The 13,590-nt window shown below is 42.8% G+C and overlaps 2 protein-coding genes across 2 annotated transcripts; both read right to left on the bottom strand.

The window, feature by feature from the left end:
* Positions 1-1,742: 1,742 nt before the first annotated feature.
* On the bottom strand, positions 1,743-4,580 carry LOC122479638 (protocadherin alpha-6-like). Its single transcript, XM_043573420.1, has one exon. The coding sequence runs from the start codon at positions 4,206-4,208 to the stop codon at positions 1,743-1,745; it is 2,466 nt and encodes an 821-aa protein (XP_043429355.1). The 5' UTR covers positions 4,209-4,580.
* A 3,246-nt stretch (positions 4,581-7,826) lies between these two features.
* On the bottom strand, positions 7,827-11,381 carry LOC122488237 (protocadherin alpha-5-like). The gene has a single exon (XM_043589485.1). It carries the CDS (start codon positions 10,437-10,439, stop codon positions 8,055-8,057), a length of 2,385 nt encoding a protein of 794 aa, XP_043445420.1. The 5' UTR covers positions 10,440-11,381; the 3' UTR covers positions 7,827-8,054.
* Between the last annotated feature and the right edge of the window lie 2,209 nt (positions 11,382-13,590).

The raw sequence follows: 13,590 nt of genomic DNA, 5'->3' as shown, positions 1-13,590 counted from the left end.
TAAAAACTTCTGCTAAGTGAAGGAATCAGTCAACAAAAGTAAAAGGCAACCTGCAGAATGGGGAAGATATTTGCAAATGACATATCTAATAAAGGGTTGATATCCAAATATAGGAAGTACTTATAAAACTCAACACCCCAAAATGAATAATCTGATTTAAAATGGGCAGAAGACATGAATAGACATTTTTCCAAAATAGACATCCATATGGCCCAAAGACAAAAGAAAAGATGCTCAATATCACTCACAGTCAGGGAAATACAAATCAAAACTATAATGAGATATCATGGCATACATGTCAGAATGGCTACAATCAAAAACACAAGAAACCACGGGTGTTGACAAGGATGTGAAGAAAGGGGAACCCTCCTACACTGCTGGTGAGAATGCAAACTGGTGCAGCCACTCTGGAAAACAGTATGGAGATTCCTCCAAAAGTTCAAAATAGAACTACCCTATTACCCAGCAATTGCACTACTAGGTATTTACCAAAGAATACAAAAATAATAATTCAAAGGGATATGTGCACACTGATGTTTACAGCAGCATTATCTACAATAGGCAAAGTATAGAAACAGCCCAAGTGTCCTTCAACTGATGAATGCATAAAGAAAATGTGGTACATAGATTCACGATGGAATATTACTCAGCCGTAAAAAGAATGAAATCTTGCCATTTGCAACAAGGTGGATGGAGCTAGAGTATTATGCTAAGAAAAATAAGTCAGAGAAAGACCAATACGATATGATTTCATTCATATGTGCAATTTAAGAAACAAAACAAAGAGAAAAGGGGAAAAAAGAAAGAAGCAAATCAAGAAACAGACCCTTAACTATAGAGAGCAAACTGATGTTTACCATAGGGTTAAATAGATGATAGGGATTAAGGAGTGCACTTGTGATGAGCATCCGGTATTGTATGAAAATATTGAATTACTAAGTTGTACACCTGAAACTAATGTAACTCTGTATGTTAACTAACTGGAATTTAAATTTAAAAAATTTTTAAAGAAATAGCTCTCCTGAGAAACTTGGCAGGAACCCATGGGGGAGGGGAAGGAGGAAAAAAAAAAAAAGAGGTTAGAATGGGAGAGAGCCAAAGCATAAGAGACTGTAAAAAACTGAGAACAAACTGAGGGTTGATGGGGGGTGGGAGGGAGGAGAAGGTGGGTGATGGGTATTGAGGAGGGCACCTTTTGGGATGAGCACTGGGTGTTGTATGGAAACCAATTTGTCAATAAATTTCAGAAAAAAAAAAATAAATAAAAAATAAAAAATAAAATTAAAGAAAAAAAAAAAAAAAAAAAAAAAAAAAAAAAAAAAAAGAAATAGCTCTCCTTGAAAAGCAACTCACCAAATAAAATTCAAAATAAGAGATTTTTCAAAATTTACTTTTTCAAGAGATTTGCAGTGCCTGAGGAATGCATATTTTACATGAATTTACTTGCTCAAAGTGCCAATTCCCTTGAATTTCTCTTTCTACACTATTTGGATCAAACACAAAGAAATGAAAAATTCTACAGAATTAATTAGAAAAAAATGTTTATCACAATTAAAGGAAACGCCACAAATAGAAAGTCTGGTTCCAGTTTAAATTAAGACCAGTAACAAACCACATAGATTACGATAGTTAATCAAATAATGAACAGATGTATTTTAAGTAAATGTATTCCAATTTTTAAAAATAGGAAAACATAAAAAATTCTTGGGAAACAATTTAACATTTCAAGTATATATTAAATGTTAATTATGAAAATTCAGACTTACCTTGGCACCATGATCATCATTTAAATCCTGATGTTGGCTCGTATCACCCACTAATGGACAGGGTGGATGGCCAGGGCTAAAAGCCATGAGGTCGGTCTTGGGCGGACCCTCCCCAGAGCACACCCTCTGCCGCCTCTGCTGCGAGTACGACCAGCTCCCCACCGCGCTGGAACACACCAGCGTGGGCTTCCCCGGCCCGCACGCGCCCTCGCTGGGCGGCGCCGAGCACCGCAGCGCCACGTACAGCAGCAGCGTGAGCACCAGCAGGCTGGACACCGCGCAGATGGCGATGATCAGGTACACGTTGACATCCACCAGCGCCGTCTCCGCGCCAGCGGCGCCCGCCAACACCCGCGACGAGGCCTTGGGCGCCTGGCCGCTCTCCACCAGCGACAGCAGCACGGTGGCCGTGGCCGTCAGCGCCGGCTCGCCGTGGTCCCTCACCAGCACCAGCAGGCGCTGGCGCGGCGAGTCCGCCTCGTCCAGGCTGCGCGTCGTGCTGATCTCGCCCGTGTACAGCGCCACGCGGAACGGGCTGCGCGCGCCACCCGCCGCCGGCTGCAGCTCGTACGACAGCCACGCGTTGTAGCCCGAGTCCGCGTCCACCGCGCGCACCTTCGCCACCACGTGGCCCGCGCCCACCGACCGCCACACCAGCTCGCTCACGGCGCCGCCCGCGCCGCCCGCCCCAGGCAGCGGCAGCAGCGCGGGCGCGTTGTCGTTCTCGTCCAGCACGAACACCTGCAGCGTCACGTTGCTGCCCAGCGGGGGCACGCCCGCGTCGCGCGCGCTCACTTGGAACTGCAGCAGCTCCAGCTCCTCGTGGTCCAGCGGCTGCAGCGCGTACACCTTGCCGCTCTCCGCGTGCACCGACACGTAGCTCGACAGCGCACGCTCGCCCACCCGCCGCTCCACCAGCGAGTAGGACACCAGCGCGTTCTCCTGCGCGTCCGCGTCCCGCGCGGACACCGTGAAGATGTGGCAGCCGGGAGGGTTGTTCTCCTTCACGAACACCGTGTACTCGGCCTGCGCGAATGCCGGCGCGTTGTCGTTCACGTCGGCCACTTCCACGGACACGCTGGCCGTGGCCGACAGCGAAGGCGAGCCCCCGTCCCGTGCTGTCACTACTAGAGCGTAGTCCGACACGCTCTCGCGGTCCAGGGCGCTGTCCAGCACCAGCGAATAGTAATTCTTGAAGGTGGACACCAGCTTGAAGGGGACATGGGGCGACAGTGTGCAGGTCACCTGGCCGTTGGCACCGGAGTCGAGATCTGACACGCTAATGAGGGCAATCACAGTACCTAATTGAGCGTCCTCTCGGACAGGTAAGGATAAAGAAGTCAATGCAATCTGAGGGACATTATCATTTTCATCCAAAACCTTCAATAAAACGGTGCAATGGCCAGCCATGGGTGGGTGGCCTTTGTCCGTCGCGTCAATACGAATTTTGTATAAATTTACTTTTTCAAAATCTAAATTCCCTCTAATTACTATTTCTCCAGTATTTGGATTTATTTTAAACTGGTCGCTAACCATGGTTGGAACGAGACTATTAAAAGAGTATGAAATCTCCCCATTCACTCCTTCATCCCGATCAGAAGCATTAAGTCTGATTACTATTGTTCCGTTACCCGAGTTTTCGAATATTCTTACTTCATATTCAGTCTGTTCGAAATCGGGAGCATTGTCATTCACGTCCAGCACAGTGACCAGCAGCTGAACAGTGCCTGTGAGTTCAGGTTTGCCTCCGTCAGTGGCTGTCAGAAATAAGTTATGTTCGGGAGCTTCCTCTCTGTCCAAGGATTTCTTTAATACGAGCCCAATTTGTGTATTGTCATCACTGTTGGTTTTCACATCTAGAGAGAAGTATTCGCTGGAACTGAGTCTATAGGTTAAAAGAGAATTTGAGCCAATATCCGCATCTGACGCGCCCTCTAGTGGAAACAGAGAATCTGGCAGCCTTGATTCGTAAATCAGCACTCTTTGTTCCTTTAAACGAAACACAGGCGGGTTGTCATTAATGTCCTTCACCACCACTTCCACATGGAAAACCTGCAGCGGCCTGTCAACGATCACCTCCAGGTGGATGCTGCACTCCGCGTTTCGCCCACACAATTCCTCGCGATCGATCCGAGAATTCACAAACAAAATGCCATTCTGCAGATTTACCTCGAGAAGATCCCCGCGGCCTTTGGACTCCACTCGGAAAAGGCGCGGCACCAGCTCCGCCAGCTCCAGCCCCAGGTCCTGGGCGATGCGGCCCACGAAGGTGCCATGTTTAGCCTCCTCCGGGACCGAGTACTGAACCTGGCAGCTGCCCTCCTCCCAGGCTACAAGCAGCAGAAGCGAGAGCAGCAGACACCGAGATCCCAGTGGGCCTTCCAGGGTAATAACCATGTCAAATACTTGTTTTATTTCCATCAGAAGATCTTGCCTCGTCATTAAGATGAAATATTGTATGATCCGACTCTGTTAATCCAATTCTGTGCCTGCCATCACTCAGCGCTTGTGGAACCAAGCAGTAACAGAAGGAATGAATTTTGAATACTGTAACAACTAGATTAACTTCATGGTAGACAGCGACATCATGCGACTACAAAGGGTAAGAAATGAATTCACATAACTTCGCTACGCTATAGTCCTTTAAATTAAAAAAAAATCTTATTTTGCCTTAATTTAATAGTAAATCTCCTTATGTTTGTAATTTTCAGAGCCATTTTCATCTCGCCTGACTTATGAATTTAGACTAGGGTAAGGGATCAGATAATTCATAGAGAAACAACTTTCTCCCAATAATTTAATTACTGTTATCAACCAGGTTAGAAAATTTGTGATCTGAAGTAAGCCTGGGAATTAGAAGTGCAAACTATCCTAATCTCTTTATGTAGAGAAGAAACTTGTGCATATTCTTCTGTTACAGGATATGTTATTATATTTTGCTATGGGAAAAGAATGTAATTTTAAATTAACAAATTTTATCCACATTTTAAAAATCTTATAGATTGCAGTCCAGTATTTCTTTTTTCAGTGAATATCAAATACTCCTAAGACTGTTTCTTTTACTTAATAATGGAAGATGGGGGCGCCTGGGTGGCTCACTGGGTTAAGCATCAGAGTTCAGCTCAGGTCATGATCTTCCAGTTCCTGAGTTTGAGCCCCACATCGGGCTCTGTGCTGACAGCTCAGAGCCTGGAGCCTGCTTCTGATTCTGTCTTCCTCTCTCTCTGCTCCTCCCCTGCTCGTGCTCTCTCTCTCTTTCTCTCTCAAAAATAAATAAACATTAAAAAAATTTAATGATGGAAGATGAAAATTTTAGTGCATATTCTTTCCATTTCTAAATTTCCCTGCAGCTTATATTAGGCCTCCCCTTCAAAAAATTTTCCTTAACATACTTGATTCTTGCAAATTCTAGTGGAATATCTACCCATAGTTCTTTGCTGCTCTGATCCTTCAGCTACTCCTAAATGAGTTCACCCTTTTCTCTCAATCTTAACTTTTTATATGCTTTCCTTTAAGTGTCCTCATCCATTTCCAATGTTTCAAATAAGACTTTTTTTTAATTTTTTTTAACGTTTATTTATTTTTTTTTGGGACAGAGAGAGACAGAGCATGAACGGGGGAGGGGCAGAGAGAGAGGGAGACACAGAATCGGAAACAGGCTCCAGGCTCTGAGCCATCAGCCCAGAGCCCGATGCGGGGCTCGAACTCACGGACCGCGAGATCGTGACCTGGCTGAAGTCGGACGCCTAACTGACTGCGCCACCCAGGCGCCCCTCAAATAAGACTTTTATTGAAGTTATTCCCAAACCCACATCTTCCTTCCCTCTTTCTATGGTTCTCATTGACATTTTTACCTATGCATGGTGATGACTCTCAGAAAATAATTTGATTACACTTTGAAGATTATGAAGAGACATCATTAACAACCCCCAAATTCAAACCCTTGAAATTCTCATTTTGATTTAAAGCAGTGAACATTGTACATGTCACCTGTATGAATTTTTTATCAGTCCTCATCCCTTACTTGCCCTATTCAAAGTCTGTCAACAATCCATCTGTCTTTTCTTTCACATACTACCATATTTATTTTCGTGAGTACAGTTAAAGGTAGAAATTCCATGACATTAGAATAACTTCTACACGACCTGAGATGGGATCAAAACCAACATTCCCAGTTTTATTTTTGACTACTCTCCAATGTGAATTCTATTTTGCAGACGAAATAGATCACCTCCTTGTCTTCTTCATCAGTGCAACCTTTGTTCAAAGTGTTTCTAAAATTACCTCTCTCTTTACCTATAAAAATGTTATCCTGATATCAAAGTCAAGCCCAAATGTAAATTTTACCATGAATTCATCTGTAATGTTATCAGCTGGAGATGATTAAACTCTTCCTCAAAATGAGAAAGAGAGTCACAAAAGGATTTGTCAGATGGACACATACCACCACCCATGCTCCAAAATTCTCATATACTTGCAAAATCCTCACAGACTACTGTAATACCAAGATGAGAAGCATCATCTTAAACTAATTAATCTAGATCTATCTAATACTCCCTATTGCTGAATTTCTATTGCTTTTTGTGTGGGTACACAAAGAGTTCATATGCTAAAGAATAATAACATCCAAATGAAATTTTCCTTTGCTTGCAGGCAATTAGCCTTGAGAAAAGATATATTAGCTTTCAGTCTTATTGTTGAAGGTTTTCTAGAGCAGTTAAGATTTTTCATAAATTTTGCTGTAAGTCAAGAGTCCCTCTGAATATCAACTTTAAAACTAGCTAATTAGGGGTGCCTGGGTGGATCAGTTGGTTAAGTGTCTGGCTTAGGCTCAGGTCATGATCTCAGAGTTCCTGTATTCAGACCCCACATCAGGCTCTGTGCTGACAAACTCAGAGCCTTGAACCTGCTTTGGATTCTGTGTCTCCCTCTCTCTCTGCTCCTCCCCTGCTCATGCTCTGTCTCTCTCTCAAAAATAAACGTTAAAAACTTGAATTAGGTAATTAAAGTTAAGGGGTGCCTGGTTGGCTCAGTCAACTAAGTGTCCCACTCTTGATGTCAGTTCAGGTCGCGATCCCAGGGTCCTGGGATTGAGCCCCATGTCAGGCTCTGTGCTGAGCGTGGAGCCTGCTAAAGATTCTCACTCTCTCCCTCTCCCCCGCTTTTGTGCTCTCTCTCTAAAATAAAATAATTAAAAATTTTTTAATTTAGAAATATTCAAGGAGGTATACCGAGTGACTTGATACAGAAGTTGGAAGGGAAACATTTTAAACCACTGTAAATCATACAAGTATATTTCATATTCAAAAATAAATGAAGCCTCTAAAGTTAAAAAATTAATCATAAATATCAAATTCATCATAAGTATGTGAAAGCCAACCATTTAGAGAAAACTGAAAAGAATCATTCAGTATACAAATATTACTTAAAAAGGAAGTTAAGGGGTGCCTGGCTCAGTCAGTTAAGCACCCAACTTCGACTCAGGTCTCGATCTCACAGTCGCCAGTTTGAGCCCCATGTCAGGCTCTGTTCAGACAGTTCAGAGCCTGGAGCCTGCTTCGGATTCTGTGTCTCCCTCTCTCTCTGCCTCCCCCTCCACTCATGCTCTAGCTCTCTCAAAAAATAAAATAAACATTAAAAAATAAATAATTTTAAAAGAAACATGGGGCGCCTGGGTGGCGCAGTCGGTTAAGCGTCCGACTTCAGCCAGGTCACGATCTCGCGGTCCGTGAGTTCGAGCCCCGCGTCAGGCTCTGGGCTGATGGCTCAGAGCCTGGAGCCTGTTTCCAATTCTGTCTCCCTCTCTCTCTGCCCCTCCCCCGTTCATGCTCTGTCTCTCTCTGTCCCAAAAATAAAAAAATAAATAAATAAAACATTAAAAAAAAACACTTCACTGTAAAAAAAATTCACTGTCGTAATAGGAGACTTTGAAAATAAATAACTCCACCAAATATGTCATACAAGTATCTTCCTACATTTCCTAAAGATTGAAAATTAAAATATTTATTAAAATTTAATTTTGGAAACACTTTCTATTGTGCAAAGAACACTAGTCCATTAACTCCAACTTTTAAAACCTAAAAAAGGGGAGGTATGTTACTGAAATAAATCCATTAGTGCAAAGCGATTATATGCAACAAACTAAAATGAATTCTAACCATAACCAATTTTAAGTAAATGAATTAATACCAATTCAGAATTTACATCTAAATGATGAGACAATAATCAAATATAAAACCATAATTTAAAATAAAAAGAAGTTGGAAGGAAATATTAAATATTAAAGACTTAACGAAAATTTTTGTGAATAATATTTTTGAGACTCACGATGTCTGCAGAGCCAGGACCTTGAGGTAGGCTGGGGCTGAAGGCCATGAGGTCGGTCTTGGGCGGACCCTCCCCAGAGCACACCCTCTGCCGCCTCTGCTGCGAGTACGACCAGCTCCCCACCGCGCTGGAACACACCAGCGTGGGCTTCCCCGGCCCGCACGCGCCCTCGCTGGGCGGCGCCGAGCACCGCAGCGCCACGTACAGCAGCAGCGTGAGCACCAGCAGGCTGGACACCGCGCAGATGGCGATGATCAGGTACACGTTGACATCCACCAGCGCCGTCTCCGCGCCAGCGGCGCCCGCCAACACCCGCGACGAGGCCTTGGGCGCCTGGCCGCTCTCCACCAGCGACAGCAGCACGGTGGCCGTGGCCGTCAGCGCCGGCTCGCCGTGGTCCCTCACCAGCACCAGCAGGCGCTGGCGCGGCGAGTCCGCCTCGTCCAGGCTGCGCGTCGTGCTGATCTCGCCCGTGTACAGCGCCACGCGGAACGGGCTGCGCGCGCCACCCGCCGCCGGCTGCAGCTCGTACGACAGCCACGCGTTGTAGCCCGAGTCCGCGTCCACCGCGCGCACCTTCGCCACCACGTGGCCCGCGCCCACCGACCGCCACACCAGCTCGCTCACGGCGCCGCCCGCCCCAGGCAGCGGCAGCAGCGCGGGCGCGTTGTCGTTCTCGTCCAGCACGAACACCTGCAGCGTCACGTTGCTGCCCAGCGGGGGCACGCCCGCGTCGCGCGCGCTCACTTGGAACTGCAGCAGCTCCAGCTCCTCGTGGTCCAGCGGCTGCAGCGCGTACACCTTGCCGCTCTCCGCGTGCACCGACACGTAGCTCGACAGCGCACGCTCGCCCACCCGCCGCTCCACCAGCGAGTAGGACACCAGCGCGTTCTCCTGCGCGTCCGCGTCCCGCGCGGACACCGTGAAGATGTGGCAGCCGGGAGGGTTGTTCTCCTTCACGAACACCGTGTACTCGGCCTGCGCGAATGTCGGCGCGTTGTCGTTCACGTCGGCCACTTCCACGGACACGCTGGCCGTGGCCGACAGCGAAGGCGAGCCCCCGTCCCGTGCTGTCACTACTAGAGCGTAGTCCGACACGCTCTCGCGGTCCAGCGCGCTGTCCAGCACCAGCGAATAGTAATTCTTGAAGGTGGACACCAGCTTGAAGGGGACATGGGGTGACAGTGTGCAGGTCACCTGCCCATTGGGACCTGAGTCGCGATCGGACAGACTGATCAGGGCAATGACGGTCCCCAGTGAAGCGTCTTCTTGAACAGGCAGAGATATGGAAGTTATGACCATCTCTGGGGTATTATCGTTCTCATCCAGAAGTTTTACTATAACTTTGCAGTGTCCAGTTAATGGGAATGAACTTCTATCTACAGCATCAATATTAATTTCATATAAATTACAGTCTTCATAATCCAGTTCTCCCTTAACTGTTATTTCCCCACTATTTGAATCGATTATAAATTTAGATCTGACATTATCAAGAACAAGATTACTAAAAAGGTACACTATTTCCTTATTAATGCCGTCATCTGCATCTGAGGCATTCAGTTTAATAACTAATGTCCCATTCGGTGCATTTTCTAATAATCTTATATTATAAACTGATTTATCAAATTTTGGGGCATTATCATTCGCATCCAATACACTGATCAATAATTGAACTCTACCTGTTAGTTCAGGTTTTCCTCCATCAACTGCAGTCAGTAATAAAAGATGTTCTTGGGTTTCTTCTCTATCTAATGCTTTCTTCAATACTAGCTCTAAAATGTTTGTTTCTTCTTCGTTTGTTTTAACATCCAAGTCAAAATATTCATTAGGATTTAATTTGTATTTCAATTCTGCGTTTGCTCCGACATCCATATCAGATGCGCCCTCTAGCGGAAACCGGGAATCTACTATTCTTGACTCTAAAATAAATAATCTTTGTTCCCGACGCAAGAACCGGGGCGGGTTGTCGTTAATGTCCTTAACCTCCACTTCCACATGGAAAACCTGCAGTGGTCTGTCTACGATCACCTCCAGGTGGATGCTGCACTCCGCGTTCCGCCCACACAGCTCCTCCCGGTCGATCCGAGAATTCACAAACAAAATGCCATTCTGCAGATTTACTTCCAGAAGGTCTCCATAACCTTTGGACGACACTCGGAAAAGGCGTGGCACTAGCTCCACCAGCTCGAGCCCCAGGTCCTGGGCGATGCGGCCCACGAAGGTGCCGTGTTTGACCTCCTCAGGGATCGAGTAGTGGACGTGGCCACTCCCTGCCTCCAAGGCTGTAAGAAGCAGAAGCAAGAGCAGCAGGCGCCGGGAACCTGGACTCCTCTGAGAATATACCATCGCAAATTCGTTGCAATTTTCAAATGTCTATTGCACTACCACACGATAGCTTTTGGAAACATAATTTCCAATTTGCTATAATTTTTTATTTGCTCACCTTTTCAGCTTCAGCATCAGAGCAAAAAATGGAGTGGCCTTTTTCCTTTCTGTCTAAGGAAAATCAACTCACTGTATTCCTTTTCGGGGGAAAAAAAAAAAAAAAACCACCACCACCAAACTTGCGGTTTCCAGCGCCATCATGTGGACGGAAGGGTGAGCTTTTACTTTGTTATGCTTTGTTTCCATTCGTTAAATATTTCCAAATTTCAATGACTCTTAGGAATTCTTTATTTTCCTTCTCTCTAATCAAAATGTATCATTAATGTTACAATAAAGGGTATCAGTTTTCATTAAAATATTGCAAAATCCATTCTACTTTAATCATGCCACACCAATGTTTACTAGAGTAATTTGTATTGGTCTATTCTTTATAGAATTCCTAACTAACTTTAAAAGCTTTAGTTTTTCATTTATTTGCATATTTAAATATATCTTGTGAAATTTCTTGAGTGTTTTCTATTATTTTGATGGGATGTTTGTAACTACTTCTACATTACTCATGAAACATTTATATTCCTATTTGCAGTATTTAATATTGACTTGTTATTTTCAACGTAACAAGCTATTTGAATAGCATTCTTGTCTGAGTTCCCTTTTGGAAGTCTGATATTCAAATTGTTAAAAATCCATTTCTTTAATTTCTCTATATATCACTTACTTTTAACTGCTGACTAAAAAAAATCATAATTTGGAGATTTGCATTTTCTAGAGACCAAAATCATAGCATGACTTGGTCAACATCTTGACACCATTTTTTGAATTAGATGCATCTAGGCAGCATTTCTTCAGCTTGCATTCCTGATAAGTCACAGTTGATACAAATTGTGAAAGCACATATCTTTGCTTTTATGCAGCAAATCAAACTACTAATATTGTTTGTGGATACACTACTCCATAAAAAGTGTGGGTTCCAGTAAAAATTAAAAGATAGAAATCACATTATTAACTGGACTAATTCTATGTTAATTTCATCTCTTTTTAATCATCCAGTTCATCTGCTGCATGATACCACTTGGACTTACTTATAAATATGGTCAGAAGGAAATGTCCCAAAAGAAAATGTCGCCAATTTTTTCCACTGAAAAAGTATTTAAACTTCTGCTTGTATATATACTCCCTAGAATTCCATAAATATTAAAAAATACGCCTTACCTATGAAGACATAGGGTCCAGGGGATCAATAATTCTATTATTTGATCCTTGTATATATAAAGCATAAACCCCAAATTTGTTCCTTAGGTTTGGTTTAAGTGATATATGAGACTTGAAGTATTATTTTTGGGTCAAAGTATAAAACAAATGTGGAAAAATATAATACAAAAAATAGAAGATAAATAAGAATTTAGTAGAAAATACAAAGTCATTTGAAATACAATTGCTTCCCAGTGTTCAAAGTAGTAAAGATACAGGATAATGTTACTGGATACAGTTCTTATATAATATTTAACAGTACATTTACCATTCCCTTTAGTTTTTCAAAAGTTCTTATTCTCTACTAACATGGCTTTTCTCTCAGCCCTCAGATCACCCAAACACTAAAGAAATTTAAATTTTCAAGATTACTTATCTGTTCCTGATAATGATAATTTGAAAACAGTTTAATATACAAAAGTAAAAAACCAAAAAAAAAATGATAACAAGTATGTTGAAAATATCAGGTTAAGGTTGATTTACCTTCTATTATAGAACCATGACTGATGTGAAACTCCAAAAATATATTATAAATAGATTTACTTTTGAAAAAGTAAATGTCAAGTATTTAACAGTCAAACTGACAGTGTGATGTTAACTATGTATGCATGGTAATTTATAGAGTATTTTCAGTATATATTTAAATATTTTGAAAGTATACACAAAGGAAAAAATGGCATCAACAGTATCATATGCTTCTTTTAGTTTGTGATTTTTTTCATAGAGAAATTTCAGGGGAAAACAAGACTCTTGACATCCATCTTCACATCTGTTCAAAAATACTAAGTTTTTGGATTATCGCCTTGCATTTGTCTTTCAATACTCATCTCTTTCGGGTGGTTAAGTTCTCAATAGTTATAGACTCTCTGCTCTTAATTCCATAGACAACACCACAGGTAAAGAAAATTCTTTAGATCTTTTTCCAAACCATTATTTCAATCAAATATTATAGGTTACCTTATTAACTGATCCTTTCATTTGCTAGTTTCTCTAAAAATTTTAGTTATATTTAAACCTTGATACAGAAAGAAAACTCCTTCCTTGACAATGAATTTAGGTTAAGAAAACCAGATAGAGTTTTGAGGTATCTCTACTTAATATAATGGGAAGCATTCAGGAAGATGTTACACTAGAAAATTTAATTTTGCATTGGAGTCTAGATATCATTCATTGCCTACAAAACTCCAGAATAGAGGCACCTGGGTGGCTCAGTCAGTTAAGGGTCCGACTTAGGCTCAGGTCATGATCTCATGGCTGGTGAATTCAAGCCCTGCATCAGGCTCTGTGCTGACAGCTCAGAGCCGGGGAGCACACTTAGTATTCTGTGTCTTCCTCTCTCTCTGCCCCTCCCCCGCTCATGCTCTGTCCCTCTCTCCTTCAAAAATAAACACTAAAAAAATCCTCCAGAATAAAATTTTATTAAGCTATATTTCTCTCCTATTTGTAAAAGTTTACAAAAGTCTACCACACTGCCCAAAAATAACAGATGAAGTTGAAGCAGTCTTTTAGAGATTTATAAATAATTTATGCTGCTGCACCAAATTTGACAAAAAAATTAATTACTAAAAAATTATCCTAGGGGCACCTGAGTGGTTCAGTCGGTTAAGAGTCTGACTTTGGCTTAGGTCATGATCTCATGGGTTCAAGACATCAAGTTCCATGTTGGCCTCTGCCTTGACAGTGTGGAGTTTTCTTGGGATTCTCTCTTTTCCTCCCTCTCAATCCCTCCCCCACACTCACTCTCACTCTTTCTCTCTCTCTCAAAATAAACATTAAAACAAAAACAAAAACAAAAACAAACCACACCATACATCCACATGTGCCATTATTAAACAGAATAAAATTTAACTTAGAGCTGATA

The sequence above is a fragment of the Prionailurus bengalensis genome, chromosome A1 (assembly GCF_016509475.1).
Source record: "Prionailurus bengalensis isolate Pbe53 chromosome A1, Fcat_Pben_1.1_paternal_pri, whole genome shotgun sequence".
Lineage (NCBI taxonomy): Eukaryota > Metazoa > Chordata > Mammalia > Carnivora > Felidae > Prionailurus > Prionailurus bengalensis.
This window is presented reverse-complemented; position numbering and strand designations above follow the sequence as displayed.

Bases quoted from the DNA above. Each gene is read 5' to 3' on its own strand.
- LOC122479638 (XM_043573420.1), bottom strand. From the start codon at position 4,208: ATGACGAGGCAAGATCTTCTGATGGAAATAAAACAAGTATTTGACATG.
- LOC122488237 (XM_043589485.1), bottom strand. From the start codon at position 10,439: ATGGTATATTCTCAGAGGAGTCCAGGTTCCCGGCGCCTGCTGCTCTTG.